Source organism: Equus przewalskii, chromosome 29 (assembly GCF_037783145.1).
Source record: "Equus przewalskii isolate Varuska chromosome 29, EquPr2, whole genome shotgun sequence".
Lineage (NCBI taxonomy): Eukaryota > Metazoa > Chordata > Mammalia > Perissodactyla > Equidae > Equus > Equus przewalskii.
The window spans coordinates 16128528-16144682 of NC_091859.1; the positions used below are offsets into that span (position 1 = coordinate 16128528).

The 16155-nt window shown below is 40.1% G+C and overlaps 1 protein-coding gene across 8 annotated transcripts in view; it reads right to left on the minus strand.

The window, feature by feature from the left end:
- The window catches only part of POC1B (POC1 centriolar protein B), a 92133-nt gene that overhangs the window by 66713 nt on the left and 9265 nt on the right, over positions 1–16155 (minus strand). For 5 of the 8 annotated variants that reach the window (XM_070599700.1, XM_070599701.1, XM_070599699.1 and 2 more), the window contains exon 3: positions 3201–3372. In XM_070599700.1, the coding sequence (XP_070455801.1) occupies positions 3201–3372 (172 nt within the window). Of the gene's footprint in view, positions 1–3163; positions 3373–16155 lie in introns of all 8 variants that reach the window. The other 3 variants (XM_070599704.1, XM_070599707.1, XM_070599706.1) reach the window with 1 other exon arrangement.

Here is a 16155-nt window from a genome sequence, read left to right on the forward strand (position 1 = left end):
GAAGCCTGGAAGCCACACTCAACTCCTCCCTTTTCCTCTCCTCCCTCATCCAAAAGGTCAACAAACCAATTGAGTGATAGCGTTGCCACTATTGCTCCCTGAATATCTTTTGAATCCCTCCCCTTCTTTCTAGCCCAGCTATGCCTGCACTGAGGCAGATACACCCTCAATATCCTTCACCTAGATTATTGCAAAAGTCTCTTAACTGTTCTCCCTCCTCTAATCTTTTAGCCCCTCCAGTCACCTACATACTGTGCTTATTACCTTGCTAAAAGTCTGACTCCAAGGAAGTCAGTCCCAGTGTAAATGTGTCACTGGCTGCCCTCCAAGAAAAGGTACAACGCCCAAGCTCTTTGGCGAGGTCTCGCCACTGCACTGGACTTTGTACTCTCAGAGCAGTCACAGTGCTTCAAATACACCTCCGGCTTTGTACTCAGTGCTTCTTCAGCCTGGACTACTTGCCCCGCCCCAGACCCTACTGACCAACCCCGACAGGCTTAATTGCTCCCTATCTGCTACATCTATTTTGCTTATTACATAGAGAGTACTTTCTTTTTTAACAGACCTATTTCTCTCCTATTAAGCAGCAAGTTTTTCGAGGCCAGGAATGATGATTTATTCATCCCTGTAAGACCAGCATCTAGCACAATGTCAGGCATATAAAAAGAACTCAATACATTTTGCTGAATTCCACTGGCAAGAGTCAACACTTAAAGGTTCTTAGATACATCCTGGCTTACCATTCCAGGGGTCTATAGAAGGCAAAGGTGACTTTGTCATAAATCGCCATCACCTGATATATGATATTACACCAGGAATAACTAAAATCAATATTTAAAAAGTAGGAGTGAGCATTCAGGGACCGGTTCAGTGAGGTTTCAGGGGAAAGTTCTATGAGCAGAATTCAGGAGTACAGTTTGGCCTGAATTCAAGTATAAGGCGTAGAAAAAACAAAGACTTGGCATCTGCTACAAACACGAAGCCAGGAGACAGTCAGTATCATCAAAATCTGCCCTGACTTGAGTTCCGCACTCCACACTCCAGCAGGCTACCCTGCTGGCCTTCTTTCTAAAAGGCCCTCCTCTCAGCTACAGGTTGGCCTAACCACTGGATCTGGTCTCAAGAGGAGTGCACAAGGAACCCAGACAGGAGTGCTTTGTGTTTGCTGTGCTGGTGCTTAACTGGTTTCCAGCTTTTAATCTTGCCTTCACGTAGGCTCTCTGCCTCTCCAGTACTTGCCTGCCCTTTCTGCCTAAATTCTCTTGACTGCCCACCGTGACGAACTCCAGGCCAGAGCTGCTTCCACACTTGTTCCTACTATTCTTTCTCAGCCTTCCATCACCAGCTGTGGCGTCTGTCTGCAAATATGGCTGCCTACAATTCCTCTCATCCCTGTACACTCATGCCACTCCTCCCCAGAGGAGGCAGAATCTATCAATTTCTCCTCCCTTTGAATCTGGGCTAGTGTTGTGACTTATTTTAACCAAAAGAATGTGGCAGAAGTGACACTGTGCAAGTTTCAGGCCTAGCCCCTAAAATGTTTAGCGGCTTCTGCTTTTACTGTCCTAGAACCCAGCTTCCATGCGGTAAGGATGCCCTTATCCTGCTGGAGAGAGGGCACGTGGAGGAGCAAGCCAGTAGCCAGCATCAAGCCCCAGGCATATGAGTGAGCCCAGCTGCCAGCTTCATGAAGCTGCATGAGTAACAGCCAAGACCAAATGGGGCAGAAGAATCATCCAGACAACCCACAAAATTGTGAGAAATGATAGTTGTTATACTAAGTTGCTAAGTTTTTAGGATTGTTATGCAGCAACATATAATGATACATGATTGCCACAATCCACTATTGCCCTGGTCCCACTACAATATGATGTAGAAAGAGGAACTAGAGGCATCTGCACAAGCCTGTTGTACTTAGGTTAGCCAGTCCACATTAATGGCTCAGCATGCTTGTAGCTCATCTGCCCTTGTAGAGTGTGCTCCCTGGGACTTATTGCAGGTAGTAATGAGAGACTGAGGCTGTGCCGTGCTGAAGACAGTAAAGCCACTGATCCTAAATTCCCGAAGTTAAAGATCTTAGGAAACGCTGTCCCTTTTGGACCCCAAACTAGTCTCTCTCTCACACAATTCCCCTTTACATCGTCCCCCAGGGTGTATAACACATCACTTCTCTTCAATAGTTTTTTGCTACATCAGGATAATACTCAGACTTCTCAGCACGGAGCTTCCTTTGGGTGGTGGCAGAAAAAAAAGTGCCCACTGGTGGGGAAATGCCCCTGAGCTTTCTCTCATTTGGAAGTGCCTGAGGCTTCAGTTGCATGCCACAAATCAAATCCCGCCACAATAGTCGAGGAAAATGCTCAAATTCTTACTCTCTGAAGTGTTTATGGGGGGAAATGATATGATGTGTGGGATTTAACACTCCACCAAAAAAAAGGAGTGGGGAGGAGTAGATGAAACAAGATTGACAGAATATGGTAACTGCTCAATCTGGTTGATGGGCATTGCGGGGAGGGAGTTGTTATGCTATTCATTCCATTTTCATGTATGTTTGAAAGCTTATAATAGTTAAGAGTTTTAAAACTTTTTAAAAAAATCATGGCTCAATAATTGCTTAAAATAGATGGCTATCGGCTAGGGTTTGAAAAGCCTCTTATAGACAGATCTATTGTAACAGGATAGGACCTTACACAAATGTAATGATTTATATCATTTCCTTTAACAAGAAAATTCTGGAGCCCAACAATGAATGATATGCATCAAAGAATAGTTCTGGCACAGGGGTTTTTAATAGAAATCTAAAGGCCCCATGAATGGATGTTAGGTGGTTAATAAACTGTAAAATGTTGGTTATACATGCTGAAGTGCATCTTTCTGGGAAGATAATGTAAAGCTTACATCAGATTTATAAAAGGATTGATAACCATCACCCTCCCTTGCTCCAAAAAGGCATATTAAGCATATATCCGTGGTTAAAAATAGTTTTCAAATAGAAGACATAAATTAAGAATGAAAGATGGGGAGAAAATGGTGTGAATAGTTTGACCCTATGACAAGGGCAGTACTCCTTGTGTCTGACTCACAAAGGACCACGTAGGTAAGCGGGGGGTTTAGGCACCCCGAGAAGTGCCTCAGGAACAGCCAGACTCCAGTTTTCTCTTACATTTCTACATCCAGGGCATATCAGGCGTTTCTCTTACTTATCAGGAATCCAGAGTCTAACAGTTCTGTCTCGTGAAGCAGAGGCCAGTAAGTTTCCAAGTGGAGAAAACTGCACGCTGGTTACAACATCCTTGTGACCCACGTATCTGAAAGCTCTAGCTTGTGGCTTGAAATTCCATAGCATGAGAAACGTATCCCAAGAGGCAGTAGCTGACAGAAAGAGAAGAACAAAACCACTGTTTGTTAAAATGCAAACACAGGCGTGTCTCATGACAATGGGCAGCATACGTAATAAGAAGACGTGTCCAGGTAACAGAGGGGCTGGGCTGGAGGTTGTAAGGTTGACCAGGTAATGGCAAAAACATTTTCAAAAGAAACCCAGAGCCACATCACTAAAATACAGGTTTGGCTGTGTTCTATGTAACCACACAGCAGGACCCACTGGCCCTGTATTTGGTTAGAGCTCAGTGACTATTTCCTGAGAGAATGCAGCACACTATAACAGAAAGCACACAGGACCAGGAGTCAGCACTGTCTCTAACTCTCAGGGTGACTGGGAAAACTACGAACCTTTGTGTCATGAGGACAGAATGCTTTTCCTGAGAAGGCAGGATGAGATGATTTTTTAAAACTCTTTATGTGGAGATCACTTCACACTTACAGAAAAATTATAAGAATAGTATAAAAAACATTAATACACCCTTTACCAGATCCACCTGTTGTTAATATTTTGCCCCATTTGGTTTATACTCTGCATTTGTGCACATTTGCACTCATTCTTTCTTCCCATACACGAGCATGTACACATGCACACACACATTTCTTTTTCCCCTGAATCATTTGTGAGTAAGTAAACACATCATCCTGGCACCTTTATTCCAAAACACTTCAGTTTGTTTTCCTAAGAATAAGGATATTCTCTTATATACTCATAGCATAATTATTAACTTCAGGAAATTTATCACGGACAATACTTTAATCTACCAACTGTTTTCCAACTTTGCTAACTGACCTAGTAATGTCTTTTATAGCTGGATAAGAGTGATCTTAAAAGTCTCTTTCTACTCTGTTATGACATTCTACAACTAACAAAAGAAATCATGTGTGTGAGACATTAGCTTAAAGCTTTACACAAGGAAAACAAATATAATCAATGGTAGAAATGAATGCCTTGCACAAAGAATGAACAAATAGACAAAAGATAGATCTAACTCTTGCCCCCAAACCAAATTTTATATATGCACGTAGCCCCAAAATAGCCCCAATAATAGGAACCAGGTAAATGAGAATCACTAAGTCTAGAATGTAGAATGCTTAGAAAAAATGAAACTTTATAAACTTGAAATACAATTAGCATCACTGTTAGACGAGAAATATAAAATCACTGGAAACCTTCTAAGTTCTTTAGCTATAGATAAAATTCATTTGGACTTAGCTGATGCATTCTTTCCATGTAAAATATTTAAAGTGAGGCTGGTGGGAATGCAAACTGGTGCAGCCACTATGGAAAACAATATGGAGGCTTCTCAAAAAACTAAAAATAGAAATAACATAGGATCCAGCTATTTCACTACTGGGCATTTATTCAAAGAATATGAAATCCATAATTCAAAGAGATTTATGCACCCCTATGTTCACTGCAGCATTATCCACAATAGCCAAGACATGGAAGGAACCCAAGTGCTCATCAACTGATGAAGGCATAAAGAAGATGTGGTACATATATATACATCAGAATACTATACAGGTATAAAAAAGGACAATTTTGTCCCATTTGCAACAACGTGGACGGACCTTTAGGGTATTATGTCAAGTGAAATAAGCCAGATAGGGAAAGACAAACACTATGTGATTTCACTCATATGTGGAAGATAAACAAACACATGGATAAGGAGAAGAGACTAGTGGTTACCAGAGGAGGAGGGGATGGGGAGGTGAGTGAAAGGGTAAAGGGGCACATATGTATGGTGACGGATAAAAATCAGACTATTAGTGGTGAGCACGATGCAGTCTATACAGAAACTGATATATAATAACGTACACCTGAAATTACACAATGTTGGAAACCAATATGATCTCAATAAAATAATTTAAAAAAATAGTTAAAGTGAGTTTATAACTTTCAAGCTATAATGCTTTATGACATCCCTTTTTTTAAAAAGTACAAAAAGTTGATGTTCCACCACAGCTTATCAAATTATTAAATATTTCTATCAGGGTCTGAATTATCTGGGGCTAATGCAGACAAAACAGCGAAAACAATGTATTATCTTATGCATTATACTTAGGACCCTATTTCATTTCTAAGGTATTATGCTGCAAATAACATCTACAAAAGGAGGTAAGATACAATCCCTAACCTCAAGGAATCTTAATATTGCAGGGGAGACAGTCCCTTAACAATATCATACGTGATCAAAGGACTTTCATATGGTATTCATTTTACATGTTATATGGGGTGGTTGGTAGTCCTTTCTGAGGAAAGTACATTTGAGCAGAGACTTGAGGAGTGAGGTCCAGGCTGAGATGTGACAAAGAGCACTCTGGAAGAAGGAATCCCACAGACGACGGCCTGAGACAAGAACGCTCTTAGAAGACTGAGGAACAGCCAGGAGACCAGCACGTCCACAGTGGAGGGGAGAAAAGGGAACAGTGGGATGGAAGCCAAGAAGAAAGCAGGTGACAGGCAAGGAGCTGTGGCAAGAGGTGTCTATCGCATTATAAGTGCAAGGGGAAACCATTGAAGGATTCTGAGCAGGGGGTTCTTATGATCTGATTTAAGAAAAGTGCCACTCTGAACCTAAGCAAAGGATGGTTTTCACAAAAAAATGATGTTGGGTCAACTGAATATTCATAAGGAAAAAATTGTATCATCACTGCTACATTTTATACTATACACAATAATTTTATATGGATTGTAGATCTAAATGTGATAGGTAAAACAATAAGCTTTTAGAAGAGAACATAGGAGAATATCTTCATGGCCATTGGAGTAGGCAAAGATTGCTTAAACACAACAAGAAAATTACTAAATTACTTAAATCACTAAAGGAAAAGAATGATAATTTGTACTATACTAAAATTAAGAAATTTTGTTTAATGAAAGATACCATTAAGCAAGTGAAAAGGCAAGCCACAGAGTGGAAGAAGATACTTACAACACCTTATCTAATATTTAACAAAGAATTTATAAAGAAGCCTACAAATCAATAAGAAAAGGCAGGAAAATAGGCAAAGGGCTTAAACAGTCACTTTAAAAATGAGAATATGCAAATAGGCAATAAACATATGAAAAGGTGCTCAATTCCATTAGTCACCAGGAAAATGCAAATTAAAACCAAAATAACATATCATTACATACTTACAAGAATGGCTACAATGAAAAAAATAATACCAAATCTTGGTGAGGATGTGGAACAACTGGACCTCTCATATAATGCAAGTGGTTATAACCACTTTGGAAAATTGTTTTAAAATATCTACTGAAGCTGTATATACACTTACCATTTGACTCAGCGATTCCACTCCTAGGTATATACCTGACAGAAATCTTATGTAAGTTTAGCAAAACATGTACAATAATGTTTGTGGCAGTACTATTAAAAATAGACCAAAACTAGAAACCAAGCTATGAATCAAAGTAAAATAGATACATAAATTGTGGTATATTCATACTATGTACCTACTGTGTAATTACATTTCATTTATACAAAGTTTAAGAAGTAGTAAAACTAATCTATGGGGTTAGAAGTCAGCATAGAGATAATTAGGGTGGCAGAGAGGGAGGACAGCGGCTAGAAGGGAACACACAGGGGGCTTCTGGGGGTACCTGAAATGCTATGTTTCTTTCTCTTGGTGCTGGTTAAATGGACATGTCACATTGTGAAAATTCATCAAGTTGTCCAATTTGGGTACATATCTTATACTTCAATAAAACGTTTAGAAAAAAAAAATATCACTCTGGCTGTTGTGTGGAGAAGGCATGGGGGTAAGAGGACAGAACTAAAGAAGGAAATCAATTAGGAGGCTACTGCAATAATCCAGTCAGGAGAAGGTGGTGGTCTGGACGAGGCTGGAAGCTGTGGAAGTGGGAGAAATAGTCAAAATCAAGAGACATCATAAAGGTAGAGCCTGCGAGGTTTGCTAACGGATTAGATGTGAAAGAGAGAAAAAAAGCAGCAGCAAAGGCACCGGGCTGTTGACCTGGGTACCCAGGTGCATCTTAGAGCCGTTTAACGAGATTGGAAAGACCAGAAGAGAAGGAGGGTGGGAGAGAGGCAGGATGGGGTGGGAATCAAGAGTTCTGTTCAGGGCACAGTAAGTGTAAGATGCTCATTAGACATGCAAGTGGAAATGGTAAGTAGGGAGACGGATGTATTCACCTGGAGCTCAGGGAGAGGTTTTTGACTGTATAGTTTGGTAGATAAAAGAGAAAACTATAGGATTAGACTCCCTGAGTCAAATCTTGGCTGTCATTTACCAGCTGTATGCCCTTGAGCTAGTTACTCAACCTTTCTACACCTGGGACACTTCATCTGCAAAATGAAGTATTTAAAGTATTAAGTGAAATGATACTTGTATTTCATGTTTGGCACATGGAGAACACTCAAGTGTAGCTATTAGTACTATAGTTTTTGTCTTTGTTACTGTCAGCAGCTTCAGTCTAGATAATATATCAGAGAGTAGAAACTGGATGGGATGGCTCAGGAAGTGAGTATAGATAAAGAAGAGGGTGAAAGTACTTAATCTTGAGAGAATGAAGGAGCCACGAATGAAGTAGGAGGGTCAAGGAGATTGTGGTGTCCAGGAATTCAGTAAGTATTCAAGGGGGTGACGAGCTGTGTCAAATGCTTTGAAGAGATTTAGTAAGATCAGGCCTGGACAGGATCAGCTACATAATTTGTGGGGCCCAGTACAAAATGTAAATGTGAGGGCCCTTGTAGAAAATTATTAAGAATTTCAAGACAGTGAGAGCAGGGCATTAAACTAAGTAGGGGGCTTGTGTGACTACATAGGTTGTCTCCCCATGAAGCCAGCCTTAGGTCTGAGGATCAACTGCTGGTTTGGCGATAAGAATGGTTTCAGTGAAGTGGTGGGATCAAAGCTGGAATGGCGTGGGTTGAGGAGAAAATGGAGGGAGGCAGTGGAGGGTTAAGAGCTAAGACTTAGACAATTGATTCATTAACTCATTGAAGGTTTACAGGATCCCTAGTACTCAATAAGAGAAGGAACAGAAAAAATGGTATTATAGGATCACAGTGAAGCAACAATTGACTGGGGGCTTGGGGTTGGGGGCGGGGTTGGAGGGATAAGAATATGAAGCTTAAATGAGAAGATGACAGAGGGACTGAGCCTTCCCATATGTTGTCAGAAGAGGAAAAGGGCATCTTAACCAGAGTAGATGCTCAAAAATTATAAATTTCAAGTTGATGGCTGTGTAGCCACATTAAAGCAACACTTGCTATTATCAGCATGAGGACTGCTAAAGAGAAGTGGCTGCGATAGCAGGAGGAACAAATGGTTTAAAGGACAGGGACAGCCTAACCTGAGAGTGAGGTGGCACTTCAGAGTCCTACTAATTATGAAACACCAGAAGCAGAGATGTCTCAGTTTCAACTGTGTGGCTCAGGGTACACTCTATATTTTCTTCCAAATTTCAGGAAAATGGAAAAAAAGACCAACAATCTATAAAATTCCCATTAATGCATTCTTATTAAAAACTACAAAACCCAACACTGAATTTTCCTGCTTACTTCCTTAACCTTGTCCCACCAAACCCTCATACCATGATAATAAAAGGTATTCAATTATTGATGTCAGTGCTGTATGGTGGTATTAACTTGGAATGTGCTTTCATACATTTCCACTGAACCACACCCTATATAAACATTACCACATAATTTAAAATGCCAAAGCTCGTCATCTGACCGCTCTATTTCAAGATAAAATGTCAAAGGGAGGAAGTTAAGAGAAAAGGTTAACTAGTAAATCTACCCATTTAAAAAAACATTAATATTCTATAACAATAATCCATTGTTTCAAGAAATCCTCCTTAGGACAAAAGAAAGAACAGAGTCTATGCTCGCCTAGGCCAGTGCTATGTCTCTGGAGGTGACGACAAGGACCATCCTAATAGTTTGCTCCCCATAATGTCCAAAAAGCCAACAGCTATTGTGTCACCTTAAGTGACACGAGCTCTCTCACTCACTGATTTAACCAACATCAACTGCAGTTAATTAGAGGTTTGCTATATAAGGAATACCTCTTTCTGGAAAGAAATGGTACTGCCTCCAGTTTTTGCCTTTGTTGTTAAATTATCTAATCTTTTCAACTGGTAATAAACGTACATGATACAGAATTCCAATATTACAAAAGAGTATTTACAAAATCTCCTTCCAGTCCTTGGCTTCCTGGTTCCCCTTCCTAGAGGCAACCAGCATTAACCATTTTCTTGTGCGTATCCTCCTACAGCTTAAACAAATATGTGTGTCTATTCACTTGTTATTTTTTATACAAATGGTAGCATGCTATTCCTGCTATTCTGCATTTTGCCTCTCCATCCTCCCCTCCCCAGTCCACCAGGAGATCTGCTTGCTTTTTTTTTTTTTCCTGAGGAAGATTGCCCTGAGCTAACATCTGTGCCAATCTTCCTCTACTTTTTTGTATGTGGGACACCTCCACAGCATGGCTGGGGAGTGGAGTAGGTCCGTGACCAGGATCTGAACCCACAAACCCAGGCTGCAGAAGCAGAGCATGCAGAACTTTAACCATTTGGCCATATGGCCAGGCCCAAGATCTGCTTTCTTAGTACATAGAGCTGCCTTCTTCTTTTCTGCCTATTTTTGATAAAATTTTATTTTGATAACTTCAAGCTTCCAGTACTGTTACAAGATACTACAAGAAAAGCCCGTATATTCTCTACCCTAGATTTTGCCATTGTTGACATTTTGTCCCTTTGCTCTATCATTCTCTCTCTACATGAACACTTTCATATATACATATTTTTCTTAACCATTTGAAACAAAATTAGAAATATAATATCTCTTTACTGCCAAATATTTCAGTATGCATTTTCTAAGAAGGAGGATATTTACTTACATAAACTACAGTACAGTCAACAGTCAGGAAATTAAATACTACTTAATATATTATCTTATTCACAGTACAGACCTGGATTTTGTCAATTACAACTACTTTCCCCAGTCCATGATGTAATCCAGGATATGCATTGTGTTAATCGCCATGTGTCTTTAGTCTCCTGTGAACTAGGAAGATTTCCTAGGTCATTCTTTGTCTTATTGACCTCAATATTCTTGAAGACTGTAGGCCTATTAGTTTTGTAGTATGTTCATCAATTTTTTTCCTGACGTTCCCTTGTGATTAGATTCAAGATCTACATTTTTGACAAGAACACCACAGAAGTTATGCTGTGCCCTCGTCAGTGCACCATTTTAGAGTGCACGTGATGTCTGTTTGTCCCAATATTGGTGATATTAACTTTGATGACTTGGTTTAGGTGGTTTTTGCCATGTAAAGTTTGTCTTTTTCTGCTTTGTAATTAATACGTATTTAGTGGGGAGACACTTTTAAGACTATATCAATATCCTCTTCCTCAACAAACTGTCACATGCTAATTTTAGCATTCCAACCTGTCATTTTTTTCTTTAATTTATTAGTTAATGTTCAATTAGTCAGTTAACTAATTTTAATTTATTATTTTAAGGAAGAACCTTCCCCTTTCCTCCACTTATCTATTTATTCATTTACTTATTTATATCAATGTGGACTCATTATTTTACTCAATGGGTTATAATTCAAAACTATCGTTTCTTATTTTGACTCTCACATTGTTACAGATTTGGCTAGTGAAAGCCCCTTAAACATGGTTTCTGTGAGCTTCTGATATGTGTCCATCATTCTTTGAGTACTTCCTTACTTCTAGAATTACAACATGTTCTAAGATGTACTTTCTTTGCCCCAGCCCTGGAATTGGCCTTTTTTTCTACAAGAAGCTCTCACTCCTATTGGTGGAGAATGGTATTTAGAAACCAAGATCCAGGAACTATGTTTGCACATTGCTACTGGTGTATCAGCAAACAGAACTAAGAAATAAGATATAAATATAAAATAAATAGAAATCTCAGTGGGCAGAACTAAGAAATTAGATGTAAATAGAAAGCTGTATCTATCTATATGTAGATATAAAGATAAAGATATTAAAAAGCATGAGTTTATACCGATAACTCCAATTCCAATCTAAGACCACAGAATACATTCTAACCCTCCCTCTTTTCATATTTATAACTTTCTTCTCCCACAGTAAAAAACCTGGCTCCCATTGTGCTCCATATATTTTTGTTCAAGCCTAGAACACACAAACAGTAGTTTCAGAATCACTAAGCCACACCACCGCACAAAGCAAGCCTGCTAACCAGAGTTCAAAATTCAGTTTTGCTCCTTTTTGGTCTCGTCAGACTTGGTTTTCTTCTTTGTTAGGGTGGATCTACTTCAGTTTCGAACTTAGTTTTAGGGCATGCTCTTTATTTCAGGTGTGGTCCTGACTCCTAAGGCCTGGCCTCCCTGGTGTTTCCACCACATGCCTGAGGCGCTCAGTGAGATTTCCCCTTTGTCCGAGCTAAGAGCTAGGGACATCCAGCTCTGCATGGCCCCTGGGATCCCCACACCACTTTCGGCCCAGCAGTAAGTGAGCTCTGTTGGACCTCCAATTCTGAACTTGCAAGCGTGTTGCTCAGTCCCCAGCCAAAGAACTATGACTGACCCCCCACCCCCACCCCGAGACTTCTGTGACCGCCTATCCTGCTCAGCAACAACTTCCCAGGAATCCTGCCACACCAATCTCAGCTCCGCCTCAGCCAGAACTATGACCTCTGCTGTCTCAGCTCAGCCAGGCTGTCACTCTGCTTCAGCTCCACCCCTCGGCCGCAGCAGGAAGACTGTCCCCAGAAGAAAGTGAAGGCGATCGTGGCGTTGGGGCGGGGGGGGAGCTCACCTTATGTGCTTCTCTTCTGGCAAGGATCACAGTTTTGCACTCTGTTGCTCAATGCCTGAAAACAGTTGCCTCATATATTTTGTCTCGTTTTACAGCTGTTTTTAGCAGCAGGGTAAATTTGGTTACCAACTACTCCGTCATGACTGGAGACAGAAGTCTACCTTATTCTTTTTAATAGCTGCATAGTATTCTATTGTGTAGCTACATCTTAATTTATTTAACCAGTCTGCCCTATTTAGGTTGTTTACACTCTGGTCCTTTTACAAATGATGCTGTAATGTACAGGTGCCCTTTCTGATATGTGCAAATACATCACTGCAATAAATTTCCCCAGAATTATTGATGGGTCAAAGAGTACATATTTTAGAATTTACAAAAAGGTCCCTGTTCACAATATAGTATCTTTCATGACTTTGCACATTTAGATTATATCTCTCTCAGGCCTTTTCATTCCATATTCAAGACAGTCCCAATAATTCAGATCACCTTCATACAGAAATTTTGAATTTTTCAATCATTTCAGAAGTCCCTCTATAGATTTTCTACCATGATTACATCCTACTTATAATCCACTACCAGCAGTAAACTCAGCCTTCTAATTTGAGGGCACCATGATTTTGTACTTTCCGTTCCATTTCCAGGTTCATGCTGGTCTTTGGGGTCACAAAAGAAACCGTAGACTGCCTACTTCAGGGAAAAATAAACAAGGACATCTTCTAACGAAATCTATGAGGAGTTCTCTATAAATATTTTTGAGAAAAGAAAAACAAAACGTAATCCCCAAGCATACACATCCATAAACCCAGACGGAAATAAGGGGACTGCACAATGAAAAGATAATACTGTAATCTTAACCAGATAGACTTTAATACTCCATCTAATACTTTCAGAATTAGTTTGTACTATCCCAACACTGAATAATAATATAATTAAGTGATGGCACTAACTTAAAATTCCTCTGTCCTGAATGAGGGAATAATTAAGCATGTTTTCCTTCTCGCTGACACTAAGTAATTAGTTTGCTAGTGTAAGCATGGTCTAAAAGGAGCTGTGGGTGCTTTAAAAATAATATTTAGTAATGAAAATCTGCAGAAATTTAAATCAGCTTATTCAAATTCCACATCTCTTTGAGGACTGATAATCGCAACAACACAAACATTTAGTGAGTTGTTCCTATGGGCAAGCACCTTGAAGGACTTCAGAAGCATTCTTTTCTTTAATCCTCACAACAGGGTAGGTAAATATCATGATCCCTCTTCTGCAGATGAGGAAATAGGCTTAATGAGGTGAAGTAACTCCCCCAAGGTCATGCAGATGGAGAGCAGTAGACCTCCGGCTTTAACCCAGTTCTATCGGACTCCAAAGCCTGGGCTTTTAACCAATAACGCAGTGCTTCCAGAAGCACTGGAGATTTATAGATTATCTCCATTAGAATTACTGAGTACTTTGTTAGAAGTGTGTATTTTAGTAAGTTACATTCCTTGGAGCGAGACCCAGGAATCTGAATTTTTTACCACTTTCTTAGTTAATTCTGATGTACACTGAAATTTGAGAAATTATTGCACTCTGCTACTGACTCTCAGTGCACACACCAGATTACTTTAGCACTTGGGAGTAATTTTTAAAACTCTAATAGTAGGAGAAGCTTCAACAAAGCTACTACACAGAGTGCCGTCAAAAATCATAATAGTAAAAGAATTTCTGACAGACTTGTATTATGGTTTCACTGTGAGGAAAATAACTTTAAAATTCCAGATTTCATTCTGCTTCTGTTCAGTCAGAAAAAGGAGAAATTAACTTGTTCTTTGCCATCATTTATTCTACAAACATCCCAGAGATCAAATAGGGATTGAGTCAAGGATGGGGTAACCTTGAAGGACAAAAGTGGTAACGTTTTAAATGATAACTTAAATGTTAAAATTATATAACTTTAGATTGAAACCTCTAAGTGCAGCTCAGATTCTGCAAACTGTGAAAATACTTTCAAACTCTTCTAATGTTTGTATAAACTTGAGCGTGGCCCTCTGGGAAAGAGATTGACTGGCCTAATGGAAAAGAGCATAGCTTAGTCAGGCTCCAAACCAGCCGCAGCCAGGCTCTGCTCTTACCAGCTATACAGCTTTGGAAAAGTTACTGAACTTTCACTTTCTGTATCCCTAAAAAAGAATGACAATACTTCATGCTACTGAGAATAAACCCATCATGCTTCATGTTCTCTTTCCTCCAGTCATGACCAGAAGTTTAAGCTGGAAGCCCCTCTGGTTATCAATCACTGTGCATGCTCACCCCCATAACGCTCTGCATATCCCCTTGGCTGACCCTGATACCCACACCTTCTCTCTTTCCCAAAAGCTACCACTGGGCCAGAGGAACCCCCACTAGATGATCTCCCTTCCATCCACATCCTCCTCTCTGAAAGTCCCTTCTCCTCTTTAACTACTTACACCTTGACTCTGCGTGGGGACACCAAATTCCCTGAAATCCTTTCAAGAGACAATTTTCTCTTTTACACTTCACTTACCTCAGGTCACAGCCTTCCTCTCCGCTCCAATTCCTGGGATTGTTAGTTCATTCAACAGATAGCTCACCCTTACAACATGTAAGGCATCATGAGTGTGGCAGAAGGAGTCATAAGAAACAAAATAGGCAAAATCTCTACATGGGAAGCTTAAATTCAAGTGGAAAAGAGGGAAACAAGTCAACAAGCAGGCAAACATCATCTTAAATTGTGCTAAGAGACATGAACGATAAAGCAGGAAGTCATAATGAGAATTCTGTGTGAGGGTAGAATACTTAATTCAGATAGAGAGATCAGTGCCACTTTAAGTGGAGCAGCCAGCAAAGAGTGAGGCGGTGAAGAACATTTCAGCCCAACGGGACAACCAGGCCTCTCCAAAGCCCTTGTCTTCCACATTTCCTCAGCAATCCATTCTATGGTCATACCTTGGATCTCGTCACCAGCAGAATCTGAACACTTCCCAGACCAGTAATTGAAACCCACCATCCTCTGACAATTGCTTTCCTACATCTTGCTTGTTCAGTAGATTCCATCTCCTCCAGAAGTACATTCTCCGTTGACGCTTTCTTTTCACTAACTTCATTCCACTCTCTAATTTGTAACCTTCATTTCTCTTCTTACCCAATTTATAAGCCTGCTCTTTACACATATATTCAATCCCTCGATTCTCCCTCCTCCCTTCAAATTCCCCTGGCAGAATCCCAATCATTCTGCCTATCAAGGGACTATATCTGTGCCAGCAAGAATGGCTAGATACACCCCAAGACAGGCTGGAAATACAATAAATTCATGATCACTAATTTCACATGGATCTTCCACACTGCCCAGCAGTGCTCAAGTCTACAATCGTTCCCTCCCCCACTCTCTAATGACTGTTTAATATCTCTTCCTCTCTCTTCAACATTTCTACCCGACTCTAGACCTTGGCTTTCATGATACCCTACTGGAATGGCTTTTCCTCCTATCTTTCTGATGATTCCTTCTTAGATTCTTTTATTACTTCTTCTGATCTAAAGATTGGAGATCTACTTTAGGATCAGACATGGGCCATTTGCCCTCATTGTTCTATGTTCTTCCCAGGTGATCTCATCTATTCCCACCTCCATGCCAATCACTCCCAAATTTCTGTTTCCTAGACCAACCCCCTAGTTTGAAGACCACCATCCTAGTTTGAACCACCACCACTCCTGCTGATATTACTGTAATAGCTTCTGATTGATTTCTCTACTAATAGTTCAATGCCCACATAGTAGCCAGAGTGGTCTTTTTGAGGTATAAATCAGATCATGTCATTCCCTTACTTAAAATCTTCAACAACATCCCACGACTCTCAGAACAAAATCTTAAAACATGGCCTCTGTCTTAGTTTCCTGTCATTTCCATAACAAATTACCAAAAACTTGGAAGCTTAAAACAACAGAAATTTATTCTCTCATAGTGCTAGAGGCCAGGAATCCAAAATCAC